Source organism: Passer montanus, unplaced genomic scaffold (genome assembly GCF_014805655.1).
Source record: "Passer montanus isolate IOZ18808 unplaced genomic scaffold, ASM1480565v1 scaffold2, whole genome shotgun sequence".
In the NCBI taxonomy this organism is placed as follows: domain Eukaryota; kingdom Metazoa; phylum Chordata; class Aves; order Passeriformes; family Passeridae; genus Passer; species Passer montanus.
Window position 1 is genome coordinate 26,653,776 of NW_024366591.1, and position 14,800 is coordinate 26,668,575.

Here is a 14,800-nt window from a genome sequence, read left to right on the forward strand (position 1 = left end):
TCATCTAAAAACATTACAAAACTCCTAACTCTTCTAGGGAGGGAAAGGAAGAAATTTACACATTTTAGCCTACAGGGGAATTTTATACACGCAAAGTGTAATTACTCAACTTGAAATTTATCCAGGAAGCTAGAATTAACCACCTTCCTCTCACAAAATATATAACAATGGTAATGTACAACAACCACGAGTTTCAGTTTAAAAGTGTGAGACCATGAATGAAAAGCCATTACTTCATGTGTGCTGTTGCTAATTATTCCAAATTCCCTTCTCTAGTGACTATGCTCACCTCGTGCACTCTTCTAGACCCAGAGGCAACACAAGTGGTTTTTGCCTCACCTGGAGGTTCTGCTGGGGAATTTAAGGAATCCTGTCCCTGCTCATGGGTTCACACGCAACAGCACCAACATATGTATGCGGGCAAATGCTCATGAAAACTTACTTTTGAAACAACAGTGGTTTCAAAATACAGAAATACCCAATCTGTAATTCAGCTGTTAAACTGTTCGGAATTTGCATTTCTGTCCATTTCTCCGTAGAAAATCCGGCACTAATCCTGTGTTTTAACTTCAATTGTCGCTGGAAGTATCAGCTCTACTTATGTGCTACCTGGAAACTCCGGCTCGGGTATTTCAACAGGTGAACAACACGACCCAGCAAAGACATGGCTATAGCACATTCAGATCTCTGTAGGGATACAGAAGTCTGTCTGTAATCCACCCCGATAACCAGGTGCCGCTCAGACAGCCCATACTCCAGGCGCATGGAGTGCCACAGGCGGCGGGCAGCCGCGTCCCGGGAGCGGCGCTGGCTCCTGCGGGCTGCGGCCGGCAGGCATGGCCGGGCAGCACAGCCTTTTAAGGGAGAACAATCTATTCTGCCTCTGTCTTCCTCGCTAAATAGGGTGCTGCAGACAGCGACGCGCTCGCTAACTGGACTTTTACTTCTCCTTGCAGAGCCCGATGAGGAAAATCCCCCTGCTCCCACCATGTAGTGGCGTTTCGGCTCCAGATAATACTTTCTGTGCGTAATAACTAACGCGGTCTGAGGGAACCTTGTCGGCACGGCGTGAATTCGTCCACCTTTAATCAGCGTTGAGGCCGGAGAGCGGCTTCCCACCCCTGTGCCGGGGTTGGTGTGCCGCTGCTGCCGCTCGGGAATGGTTTGCTCTCTCCGCAGCTCAGCCAGCACTGCATCGGATTGCTCGGGAAGCCAGCGGGGCTGCCGGGTACCAGGATAAAGTTCTTGCAAAGGCGTCATTGCAAGAGGAGTGAGTACTGCGCTGTGTGTTGCACGGAGGCTGCGGGGTTTGTTCGGTAACTGCGGGAGCGGTGGAGCACCGTGCAATCTTGTAAGCGTAATTTACTGCCGTGTTCCTAAATTACTTTTGAATTTCACCTGAATCACTTTTACTTTCTGCATTGCTACAGAATTATGAATGGACTTAAAATCTTCAGATATTTTACCTCCTTTTCAGCAACCTTGCCTCTTACTCGGGCAAAACTCTTCCAAAAAATATCAGGCTAATTTGTCGTTCTTCCTTCACAGCTGACAGTGCACACGGAACCACAGTTACAGCCAGTCACTGATTTGTTTCCTGCTTGAGTGCCATAAAACATTTTCAGAAATGGATGGAGAAAAGGAGCAAAATGCTAAAGCTACCAGTGCAGTAGGTGACCTGAGGAAAAGTTGGCAGACCTGGGCAGAGGATCACATTGAATATCAGAGGAAGAATCCATTCAGCAGCGACGACAGGCTTGCATCTAAACCTACTCACAGAGGAGACCCTACCTATGGGAGACCCCCTGAAGGGTCCCGGACAGAGCAGAGAGGGAAAGATGCTCAGTCACACGTGGGTAAGGAAGTAGAAGAGCTGTGCTTGATCATCAGAAGAACTGGAGAGGTGGGAGAAGATGGACACGTGAGAGTGACATTTGGGCAGCTGTTTGAAACGTATGTGACTATTTCCAATAAAGTAGTGGGAATCTTGTTAAGAGCCAGAAAACATGGTCTGGTTCATTTTGAAGGTGAAATGCTTTGGCAAGGAAAAGATGACGATGTGGTCATCACTTTACTACAATAAGGCTTTGTCCTGGAATGAACTTTGCTGCATGGTTCCATTTGGAAAAACATATCTAGATACCATCTTCACAGGCTTTGGTTACAGAATTTCAACTCAGCTACTTACTGGGACACAAGCAGGAGAGGAAATGGGCGAGAAGGATATTTTTGTAAAAATGGTAGAGATTTGGATGGAAATCACAGATTATGAGCTACTCCATCACGCTGACATTGGATTGTCCTTATTATCATCTACTAGCAAGTATATGAGAGTTCTTCAAATAACCATGCTGGCCTACTGCTCTTGGGTTACTGAAAGTATAAATTACTAACTTGCTATCCTACAACACAAATTCCTGCAGGTTGTGAAATACTTACTATGTGGGAGGATGGGATTTGTAAAATATGAAATTGAAAACTCTTGTGGGAATTCATATACTTCTTCAAACAAAGAGCCTGGTATATAGCAAAATTTTAGGTTCAATCTCACATGGTTAAACTGAATAAATGCAAGTTATTTTCATGAAGTAGATAGAAAATTGCAAAAATACCCAAAATTGCAAAAATATCACAGCACGGATACTTGATGGTTCCTAAATTAGTTGCATCTTGCTTGGATTTTGGACAGCTGCGCTGGTTCTGGTATTTAATAGTCAAATCTTACCATTGTACCTTCTCCAAACCTTCTGTGTCCCTTGTTCTTTTTGTTTTTTATCTCACACCATTTTTTTTCCTCTTCTTGTAACACTTCAGAAGTCCACAAAGCTCTGCAGCCTTTCTGGTGAATTCAGCTATACCCCTTCAGAGAAGGTAGGGTGCCACAATGTAAAGATGCAACAGTCAGCAGAAACTCTCTATTGGGATACCTGTGCATTCATAAGGAAAAAAAAAAGTCTCTTCTTTCACCAAAATGTAGCAATGTTTTTTACAAGAGGAGAGTAGAGATACTGTAGTGCCAAATACATAAATGAGAATAACGGAGCAGTCCCATACCTCATTTACCTGCTCTCAGAGCACAGTTGTGAACGCTTCAGAAAGAAAAATAAAGGATTGCTTATATAACTTAGTTGTAATAGTGCTATGAAAAATAATCAGGAGCTCTATTTACAATAGTTCCCACCAGTAAAGCTGCATAATTAGAAATCTAAAGTTCTGTTTTTTAGCAGTGCAAATAGAAGCTTCTGTGTGGTGTTAACTATACTACTTGATGGGTCTTTAAAGTAAGAGATACTGTTCTTGCATCAAAAGGATATTAAAACTTAATATAAATTAGAAACTTGATTAAAGTGATGTGTAATTTTGTGCTATTTATATAAAAGAACTTCTGTTGCAAAAAGCCTAAAAGAATGGGGTTTTGATGTTTTCATCCAATGGGGATTTGCACCAAACTAAGTCTTTGGCTGAGAATTTCATTATTTTCCTGCCTCCTTTTTTATTTTCATGGTGAAAGGACAATGAAAAGAGGGAGAAAAAAAAGGAATAAATTAATGTGCTGAAATAAGTATATCTGGGGAACAGGGCAGTCAAGATTCAGGTAGAGAATGGATTTTAATCACCACATAATTTTACCACATTGGAAAAGGGTGAATATGTGCTGCACTAGGTGCTGTTGGTGTGCTCCCTTAGGTTTCAAACCTACTGCTTCTTTCTAAACAAACCTGCATCTTGCAGCTGAAAAAGAAGACATGTAGTTTGTGATCTTAGCATATATAAAATGCTTTGCTCGTTTTGAAAAAGCATTTCTTGCCAAATGACATGAGCACATCTCATTTTTCAGCTCCTATTAGAGGAAGTCTTTACATGCATTCAGATTTCAACACAAATGGAACTTTTTATAGGGCAACTGTGGAATAAGTTTTGTTTAATTCTAACAATTCTGAAATCAACTCAGTTCTGCTATAGCGTTAGTTCGTAACTTGCAGGAAGCAGCATCAGGCACTTCAGGTGTCATCAGCTGACTAATGGGATGGCACTATCAGGAAAAATAATACATTGCTGAACTTTGTACAAATAATTAATTGCAAGACACACATGTGAGGTAGTATGTAGCCTGAGCACCAGAAGATGCAAGTCCAGCTCACATAAATTTACTACATTTTAATTAAGGCTGGCTCAAATAGTTAAATATCAGCAATCTAGGCTGTCACTGCCATATAAGTGGTAGATGCTTGAGCACATCTACAAGCACTTTTTAAGTACACCTCTGATCAAAACAGAAGCAGAGCAAACCCTTAATGACATGGTCTTACTGACTTTGTAAGCAATTTAAAAAAGCTTGCTCTATTATTATATTTTTAATAGAACCAAGGATTACTGTATAACAAAACTGTTATTTGAGGGATTATTTTTTAAAACAGTTACAGAGCCAGCCTGCCAGCTTTAGATGAACATTCTGGAAAACGTGACTGAAATCCTTCTGTGTGCCCATGCAATGATTATAAACAGCGAGCTGCCAAACTGGCTCAGCACACAGGTTGACAAATCCAGTCTTGTGCTTCCAGCAACAGCCAGTATTTCAAAAAAAGACTAAAAGATAGATAATAGAACTGGTCAGCTTGCCCACTGGTACACTCTAGAATAAAACATTACTCCTGAAGCCTGTTTAGTCATTAATGCATTATATCTAATGCACATGACTCAGTTCGGCTACAGGTTTTACAAAATTATGCTTCATCTGTGATTAGATAAACATCTACAGATGAAACAGGAATTTAAACTTTTCAACATGCAGCTTGTTTTTTTCAGCAGGCTCCCATCAGAGTAAATGGAACAGAATTTATTAAATTGTTTTTGCAAAAATTGTAGCATGTGCGGGGTTTTAGTATTACTAAATTATTTGGATAGTAAGTAAACTCCAAGTTTAAAAGGTGTTCTTCCCCTACTAAGCATCTTTCAGCTGTTTAAATCTCTCCTAAACTTCACTTTGTGACAGATTACCTCAGTGGTCTTTGCCCTCCTTCCACTTGAAGTCTGTAAACTCTGCATCTGTTTTGGACTGTACATGATATAGGGATTATCTGTGGTTTGTTTTGTCAAACACTGAAGGCACTGTCACCATTTCAATAAATGTTGCACATTAGTTTGAAATTGCAAGAGTTTTATGCAGCATTTTATTGTTTACAAGTTTCTCAAATTTAAAATACAATTTTCACTGGTTTGCTCCCATTCTCCTACTTTTATTTACAACTCACACAAAGACTTTAGAATGGTCTGACACTATTACCAATTTAAGCAGAATTTCTTTTTATTTTTAACAGCATTTTACATGTATCTGTCTCATCCTTTTAGCATAAAAGCATTATTCTCTGGGTTCGTGTTAGGTTGGGAGTTTATGTAAAACAATTGAGCAAAAGAGTACAAATAAAGCTTTGTCGTTCCTAAACATGAGGTCAAAAAAGCAGCTTTTCTCTGGACTACTAATACTGGATCAAAGAACAGAGCCAGCAGCAGTGGCTAAACAACTTTGCTTTGCTTCTCCAGGCTCTTGGAGAGTAAGAGCTGCTGAGTTCATGCTCTGTATTGATCTTTGCTCCTTAGAAAGCTCTACAGATGATTTCTGAAGTTTTAAAATTACTAAAAGCTTCTATAGAAGACAGTGACAAAGTTAATAGGATCTGCTCACTGTCTCTTCCAGGGGCTAGCCAGTAATTCAGTAACATATTGGAAGCATTAGGTTAGGTTTTTCAGAAAGTATTTCTTCATCTAATTAAAATAATTATCTTCAGAGTCCAAGAATGCTTGTCAATGCAGAAGGAAAACAGACCACAGTTCTGTGCTGAAAAACACTGATGAGAGGCTGAGTATTCCTCTCAGTAATTAGTGTGCCTCTGTTTAATGCTTTGCTATTTCAGCTGTTCTGAGCCCCGTCTGGTGCTGTCAGGGAGCACGGGATATCCCCATCTTTCTCATCACCAAAACTCTGGAAGTGACATTATACCCAGATTTCTACATTTCCAGTCTTGTCATTAGTGGGGCCGTTCTCCAAAGTTAAGACATAAAAGTTGGTCTTTGTGCTTTCATATACATTTGGCAACATACAGAGTCTGGCTGGCATGGAGGTAACTTGCTTCAGAGCAGCCCAGGTTTTGGGTACGACTGGAAGTGCTGATAACACAGCAGTTCTGGTGATTGCTGAGCAGTGCATGGACAATGTCAGGGCCTTCTTTCACCTGCTCTGCCCCCCTCAGTACACAAAGCTTGGAGAGAGCACAACCTGCACACCTGACACACATGGATATTCCATGACATAAAATGTCTGTAATAAAAGCTGAAGAGGGGGCTTTTTTTTTTTTTTGAGCTGTGGGGGCCATTGCTACTGGCTGGCCTGTGGGAGGTCATGAGTGTTTACCTTTGCTTTTTTCTCCCTCTTTCCTTCACATATTAAACTATCTCAACCCATGAGTTTTTTCATTTTGTTCTTTCTGTTCTCCCACCCCACTGAGTTAAGGGATGAAGAGTGAACAAAGAGCTATCTAGGGTCAACTCTCAGAGTCAGCTATTCCATTGCACTGGAAAATCATCCCAAGATTAGCATTTATTAATCCTTTTTGACAACAGTTCATGTTCATATTTTAAATATTACATGTCACAGTTCAGTACAGTTGCATAAATTAATTACAGATCAGAACACATACACAGTATTAACTCTTGAAAGTCCTTAATGTACACATATTTCGCTAAGTTAGGAGCCAGCTCAAACCTCTTCATCTATTGCACAAAGTTCGGTGGCTTTAAGTCACACTTTTCCTACCAAATTTAACAAATTAAAACCCTAAAGGGCTGCAAATAACATGCAACACCCACTAATAAGAATAACAAGACATCAGGAATAAGATCTTACAGACAGAGAGGTGTAAACTCTGCCAGGTAGAAAATGCAGTTCTTCAGAAGGGTGCAGACTCTCTGAAGTACTGTAATAATATTTCAACACATTGTATCACTAAGGCAACAGGTGCTGGATCCATGGAAAACACAAACTATTATTCAGGGAGGCTTGCAGGTGCAACAGATGTTCTCACCTCAGCTCCATCTGAATGCATCAGGCAAGGGCACTTGCTTAGTTCGGCACCAAGACAATCTCTGTGAACAAAGAAAATCCACTCCATGTGTTCTGGAGTTTTAACTTGCCAAACAGTCTGCCTTATTATGGTACTGAAAAACAAGTGCTAGCATTCCTGATTAGAGTCATGCAGCAAAGGCAAATGTTCAGCAGGTTCCTTAAGCAACTTGGCATGTTCCAATTTTGGGCTGAGTCCCTGCTATCCCAAAGTCAAATCACATTGCTCTTACGTAAGTCTGCCACACACACTGCATTTCAGAACGGCTTCTCTTATGACTTCATTTAGAATCCAAATTTGGCCAAGGCATTAGTAATCTGCAAGGGACTTGCAGTGAGAATAAGACCAGAATATCTGGACTTTTCTATCTACTGCCATGCAGAAGAGCAGTACATTAAATCCATTCTTTTGAATTCTTCACATTCTTTGTAAACATACAGTAACTAATTTCTAATATTGTGCACATAAGAGGGAAAAAAATCTTTAGGTCTATTTACACATAAACTATATTCTATATTATACAGCATTATGACCTTGGGCACATATTGTATTCACTTTAATGTGTCACTGTGATGCAAAGAAGTCAGGTAACATTGAAGTGGTTTTGCACCAGAAAGTCAGTACTGTACTTTCAGCAATGTACATTCTCATCACTAGGCATAAGTAATATATCATACAAATGCAGGTGGGAACAAATGTTTGAAATGTTACCTGCAATCCCAGAACAATGCATCTTGAAAATTAAAGCTTGATTCTGCAGCAAATACTCCCTTTGGTACAATTCATATGCTGTTAGTTGTAACTCGTTGCCTTGGTTGCAATACTTTCTGCTGCTACACTTTGCCTTTTAATAGGAAGAGTTCTCTGCCTGTGTGCATGTGTGTGTGTATTATGTATGTATCTACACAAATTAAATTAAAATTTTAACTAAAATACATCACGCTATTGCCAGGGAAGTATACAGACTGACATATCCAAATGGAAGAATTAGGTTAGCAGCTACAAATTCTGTGTCTGTTTCCTCATAAGGAACTAAAGCTTTTTTTACCCTGGGATATTATTGGCAACATCAAACTGTGCAACCTTAAATCAGAGCTCAAAGACCAAACTGGCTGACAACACAAGCTTTCAGCTGGCAGCATTTTCAGTTTGCAGTCTCTCGATCAGTTGTTCAGCCTATGAAAGAGAGAAAGCAACACATTAGCTACACTGTGGGCCTCCATTTTACTGAAAATTCCACTTTAAAAACAGTGACACTAACAGAGCATTTGCTTTTCACTTTTACAGATTAAGTGTACAGGAGAAGAATACAACAACTTCCTTTCAACAGTAGACTCACAATTTGCTCAAAGACCAAACTGGCTGACAACACAAGCTTTCAGCTGGCAGCATTTTCAGTTTGCAGTCTCTCGATCAGTTGTTCAGCCTATGAAAGAGAGAAAGCAACACATTAGCTACACTGTGGGCCTCCATTTTACTGAAAATTCCACTTTAAAAACAGTGACACTAACAGAGCATTTGCTTTTCACTTTTACAGATTAAGTGTACAGGAGAAGCAGAATACAACAACAACTTCCTTTCAACAGCAGACTCGCAATTTCCACCAAACACTCATGAGGTGATCAGAAGAGGAAACATAACCTATGGAGGTCAGAGGAGGTTTGAGCAAATGAACAGCAGATCTGTTAGAGCACTGTGACTTCAGAGACCTTCAGAAGGCAGCAGTGCTTGGAGCAATCCAGTGGTGAGAGCTGGGATTCTCTGTGAGCCACTCCAGAGCAGCGTGTTGTGACCTCCCATCACCCACCCGGCTGCACCCCCAGCCACCAACGCTGCTGAGGGACAGAGGGCCTTCAAGTGCGTGGCTCCCGTCACGAGCCACATGGTCACATCACTGCACCAACACGTACTTTTGTCATCATGCACGGCTATTTATGCACCATGGGCAGAAGTGGGGCAGCTGTACTTTGAACACATAACAGCACCAGCTCACAGAGCCCTCAGGAGGCTCAGGGCAGGAGGAAGTCTGCCAACAAGCAGGCCAGACTGGGCACATGGAGGCCAACGGGCACTTCTGAAACAGATCAGTCTACCAGTCCTACTGAATTCATCTTTTAATTTGATCTAGTGCTTGAGGCTTTATTAAGATCTCCAAAGGAACTACATTAGGGTGAAAAGCTCAAGTTTTTTAAATGCAGACAGTAAAAATGCAATCAGATACTTTAGGTAAGAGCAACTCAAGAGGAATTCAGTAACGACTGCAGTTTTGAAACAGATCAGTCTACCAGTCCTACTGAATTCATCTTTTAATTTGATCTAGTGCTTGAGGCTTTATTAAGATCTCCAAAGGAACTACATTAGGGTGAAAAGCTCAAGTTTTTTAAATGCAGACAGTAAAAATGCAATCAGATACTTTAGGTAAGAGGAATTCAGTAATGACTGCAGTTGATTTACAAATAAAGCTACATAAAGCATGCAGCAACTGGACATTATATTATCTGAATTCTGTTTTACATTCTTAAACAAGTACCTCATTCAGGATGCTATAATAAAAAAACAAAACAAAACAAATAAACAAAAAAACCCCCAAAAAACCAAAAAACAACAACAACAAAAAAAAGGAAAAAAAAGAAAAAACAAAAACAAACAACCAGAACCACTAGAGCAACTCAAGAGGAATTCAGTAACGACTGCAGTTTATTTACAAATAAAGCTACATAAAGCATGCAGCAACTGGAAATTATATCATCTGAATCCTGTTTTACATTCTTAAACAAGTACCTCATTCAGGATGCTATAATAAAAAAAAACAAAACAAAAAACAACAACAACAAAAAAAAAGAAAAAGAAAAAAAAGAAAAAGAAAAAACAAATACAAACAACCAGAACCACCACCAACCCAAGAACATTTTCCAACCTGACAGCAGGGCAAAATACCAAAGTGCATCCTTACTGGATAACCAGACTTATGAGGGATCTGTCTGAACTAATCCAAAATATAATAAGCAGTAAAACAGCTATATGTACTTGAGGGACAAATATTTCTAAGATGCTCAATAACACATCTACTTTTTTTGAGCTAGGAGTGAACTTCAGCAAGATCCCACTGTGAAGAAGCTGTGTTTCTTCTCTTTAAGTAAGAAGCTGTCTATATTCTTTAAATGAGACAGACCTTTTTCAGCAAATTTGATTTGGGATGTGCAATGATGCCAGGATGCTGCAGCTACCTTGCAAGGACAGGTGCTTTGCTGTATCAAAGCAGTGAGAGTGAGGTTTAGGTCTCTAGAGAGAGATTTTCAAATGCTTTAGTCAGTGTCAGTTCAGTCTCATTGCTAATCTCTACTGACATAAATCAGTACCAACAATGTTTTTGTAAAGCAGGTACTAGGCTTAGTCTAAAGATAACAGGATGAGAAAAACCACATGAAGTGATAAATGCAGTCATTAGGTGGATGATATGTTTTCACCTACACAGGATCAACCAGGTTATGTGCAAAACAGTCCATCACATTTGAATATACCCAAATATTTACAAAGTGTCACAGAAGCACATCACAGAGCCTGAGTCTCAAGCAAGATCCAGAACTACTGCACTGTTTGCTGTTCGTTATTAGCACCCCGTTCCTTAAAGTTTATAAGCATAAACATGAAGGTTTTTACCTTTATTTTTTCTCAGTTAATGCAAAACATACATAACTGAGAATTAAAGCAACAACTAAAATAATTGGTCAGAGAATTTTTGGACATAATTAAAAGGGTAGAAAGACATGGCATTTTCAGTTCACCATCGAAAGCCTATGGCAAAGCTCACCTGCCTGACACTTACCGTGATAAACCAGTAGGAATTGATTCTGTAGTAGATCCTGGATAAGAACCCCATCTGACTGGCTGGGGCCAGGACGTGGAGGTGCAAGTGGGCTATGGAGCAGAACGGTGGCCAGTGAAAACCCATTCTTCAGAAAAGGAAAAGTACAAGACAGTGGTGATGTTAATTCAGGAAGAAGTGCAACATTGCAGGTAATTTAACATGACCCACAGAACTAACACCTCATTGCATTTTTGATGTACATAGAAGAACAAAAACAAAAATGTGCCCTTTCATTATACCACAAAAGGCTCTTCAAAAGTTCATCCACCTCCTCCTTCACATCTCTGTATTTAAGACATATTTTTAAAAGAAGGAGTTAAAAGAAAAAGTATCTTAAATGTATCCCATCTAGTTTTCAGCTGGAAAGCCAATCACATCTCTGTATTTAAGACATATTTTTAAAAGAAGGAGTTAAAAGAAAAAGTATCTTAAATGTATCCTATTTTTCAGCTGGAAAGTCAGCTATCAATTTTCATCATGAAGAGCTGGCTCCCTATTTCTCTACAGTGCTCAAATTATCTTACAGTTTATTTCAGCTATCGAGGGCCTTAAACTAAAGGGTCCAGCACCAAAATCCAATGAATTCTGGTACGACTGAAACACAATGTGGTATCCTGCTTCAAAAGGCCAAAGGTTACCTCTCTTCTGGCACCTAGGATTTAGAGCATATTTGCAGCACATAACGAAAGAGCAGTCTCTTTGGTAAGTTGTTTGAAGTGCCCTCCTTACTCCAAGATGTGCTCAAGAAAGAATCTCGCAGCTGGAACCCAATTTGTGCCAGAACTTTATCAGAAAAGAAAAGTTTGTATTCAATGCCAGCAGATTTTAATTGAGAATTCACGCGATAAGTGAGAGGTAGACCTGATTTCTTCCTTAAAGCACCGTGCAGGTGTGATCTCTAGAGTGACATTCTGAAAAGCAAAAAGCACACTCAATAGGAAATGGGAGGTTTCTATTACATACCTTACGTCATTCAAGTCATTAAAATTATTCTGCTGGAGAACAGCTTTTCCCACTTCCATCATTCTCTTCACTATTAAAACACAAATCAATTTCATTTTAAAAAGATATTCTTCAGAATATTAATTTCAAAAGACTAATCTACATAATCTAAAGACATGGGTTTTTCAAAATATAAACACTGTAACTACTTCTAGTCAAAGAAAAGACAGTCAAGGGAGTGTGTGCAATGATTTACTTGAAAACTTCTACTGATATCAACTTCCACACCTGCAATGATTTCCAGTATGATATTACTATAAGAACTTTGGCCAAAGCCATGCTATCACCACACCCTTATTAAAAAACCCAACAGGTACTGATTGGTCAGAATGATGACTTTACACTAATTCCAGTGTTCTATCTCTACACAGCTACAGGACTTTGATCTCCAGAACCTGTCAAGCCTGGAGTATGTTTCAGAGTTGTACATAAATTTAAATTAAAATAAAACTGTCAGTATTTCTTATTACTAGCACACAGTTTCATTATCACTGTACATGCAGTAACCCCAATACAAAAATTCAAGGCAGAAGTCAGAGGAATTGCTTTGAAGCCAAACACATGCAGAAGGTTTTTTCTCTGGAGAAAACCACCCTGTGTTTACAAGAGAAATACAGCGATGCAAGATTTGCAAAATACAATTATAACTCTTTTCTTGCATCACCTGTAAATTTCCCTAAGGTGGAATTTCTTCATGGCTGCAGTTTCTTCTGTTACTCAACACACTTAGTTAGCCATATCTTGTGAAACAAATTCCAGGACAATGTTTTCTTAAGCAGAAAAAACCAAAAATAAGCCTAGCAACAGTAAATAATGATTTCAACATTTCAGAATTTTGTTTTTTCAAAATTTTTTAAAGTTAATTGAAACACCATTTCTCTTTTTTGTCTGTTATTCCCTTTTTCCTGACAAATAATGCAATGTCTGAAAGTATACATGTTAATAAAATTCTTCTGTAAGCTTTTAGAATTGCATATGCATATCTAAGAAAATGCAACAAAGCAGCACATAAATGCTTTAAAAATAAAGCTGTACTTCCAACAAAGTGCAGAAGCATCTATACTCCATGCAAATGGCAATGGTTTTCCAGAACTGCACAAAAAAAAGTGCCATTCTAGACCAGCACATAGAAGTTCCCAGAAAGGGTAAGTCCCAATCTACACTCGCTGACATCAGCTATTTCCACGTTTACAAATGGTGTCCAAAGTTGTAATTTCCTTGACAACCCCTTATTTCAGGCTGTGAAAAACGATTTTCCTTGAGGTTAAGCACACACTTGCAGCCTTACCTAGAGGTATGTGCTCTGTCTTCAGCGTTTTGCAGTTTCCCATGTGCTTCACGGGCACCACCAGGTAGTGGTGGGGGGCACCGGGTTTTATGTCTCTAAAGCAAACAAGGTCTTCATCCTAAAAAAGGATGCAAACGTTTTAAAACGGACTAGGACGAGGATACTGGCACAGAGTGGGTAACGATGTCTATGTCTCCCATATGGACGCGATAGCAAATGTCACAGCTGACCAGCAGCAAAGCTGAGGGTGTTTCGGAGGCAGCCTCCGGGCACGGGGCGCGTCCGCTGCTGACCTTCGGCCCTCGGCATTCCCCGGCACGGCTCCGAGGCTTCCGGCCGCTGGGCCGGCACTTACGGACGGCACGGCGCTCTCCGTGCCGCGCGAGCGATGTTTCCCCGCCATTCCTGTGCAGGAGCTGAGGGCCCTCAGAGCGCCGCGCCCCCAGGCCAGCCCGTGAGGGAGCGGGGCAGGAGGCGCCTCACCCACCTGGCAGGGGAGCAGCGCCGTGCCCGGCTCCTCCCGGCGGGCGATCCTGCAGAACACGCACTTCCCGTCGTAGCCATCGCGGCCGCCATTCCCGGCTCCGCTCCCCTCAGCGGCGGCGACTCCCGCGGCCTCAGGCCCGGCCATGGCCGCGCTGCCGTTCCTGTTCCTGTTCCCGGTCCCGGTCCCGCTGGCGGCTCCGCCCGCCGAAGGAGGAGCGCCCGGCGCCGGCACCGCCCGCCGGGCACACGCGGGGCGGAGCCGGGGCTCGCCGTGAAGTTTTCACAAAAAACAACCCCAAAACCAACCAAAAAAATAATTCTAAAAATGGGGTGACGTATTTTATGATTGGCCTTTCGCAAGTATTAAAATGAATATTGTATGTGTCATGTTGGAAAGATATGCTGTATTAATTTCCTTAAGTAGTGTGTTAAATATAGTTTTAGGTTATAACATAATGTTTAAAATGGATACTATGCTATGTAAGATATTTTTTTAAAGAGAGGGCTCGCAGCGAGATAGCAGCCACAGGACACCTAAATCTTTCAGAGAAAGGGAATTTATTGCCCCATTATCAGAATGAACTAACTTCTTCCCACCTCACTCAGCCAGGAAGACGCTGTCAGGATTCAGGGGAAGGAGGTGACACTGACCGGACAGAATCCTTTGTTCGAATGGAATTTATGCATCATGTATGAATTGTATGAATATGCAACAGGCTATTCTTTTTTTTTTTAAGGCTTAATCCTCTGTTAACAGGTGTCCTTTTTCGGGTTTATTTTGCCCAGAAAAAAGGTACCCGGACGTCCATAACTCTGGTTTTTATTGTCTCATGTTGTCCTAATCCAAATTGTCCTAATTTTTATTACTTTAATATATTACTATTTTTATAACCATTTTATTACTATTAAACTTTTAAAATTGTAAAAACAAGTGATTGAAGTTTTTCACAGGGAACTAAAACCATGTGAATGCATTCTTAGTTCATTAAAATTCAAATTGCCACGAGGGGGGGAAAAAAAATCAAATATGCAGTAAAG

General features: G+C 40.5%; 1 protein-coding gene across 1 annotated transcript; it reads right to left on the bottom strand.

Annotated features, from left to right (window-relative positions):
• Positions 1–8,462: 8,462 nt before the first annotated feature.
• HINT3 (histidine triad nucleotide binding protein 3) lies at positions 8,463–13,967 on the bottom strand. Its single transcript, XM_039707001.1, has 5 exons — positions 13,764–13,967; positions 13,277–13,394; positions 11,950–12,019; positions 10,945–11,071; positions 8,463–8,544 (listed from the first exon to the last, which is right to left on the bottom strand). Exons 1-5 carry the CDS (start codon positions 13,905–13,907, stop codon positions 8,497–8,499), a joined length of 507 nt encoding a protein of 168 aa, XP_039562935.1. The 5' UTR covers positions 13,908–13,967; the 3' UTR covers positions 8,463–8,496.
• Between the last annotated feature and the right edge of the window lie 833 nt (positions 13,968–14,800).

Coding starts and splice junctions, on each gene's coding strand:
- HINT3 (XM_039707001.1), bottom strand. CDS start 13,907: ATGGCCGGGCCTGAGGCCGCGGGAGTCGCCGCCGCTGAGGGGAGCGGA. Junction 13,395..13,763: donor CGGCGCTGCTCCCCTGCCAG/GTGGGTGAGGCG, acceptor ATCCTTTTTTAG/GATGAAGACCTTGTTTGCTT. Junction 11,072..11,949: donor AATGACTTGAATGACGTAAG/GTATGTAATAGA, acceptor CCTTTTCTGAAG/AATGGGTTTTCACTGGCCAC.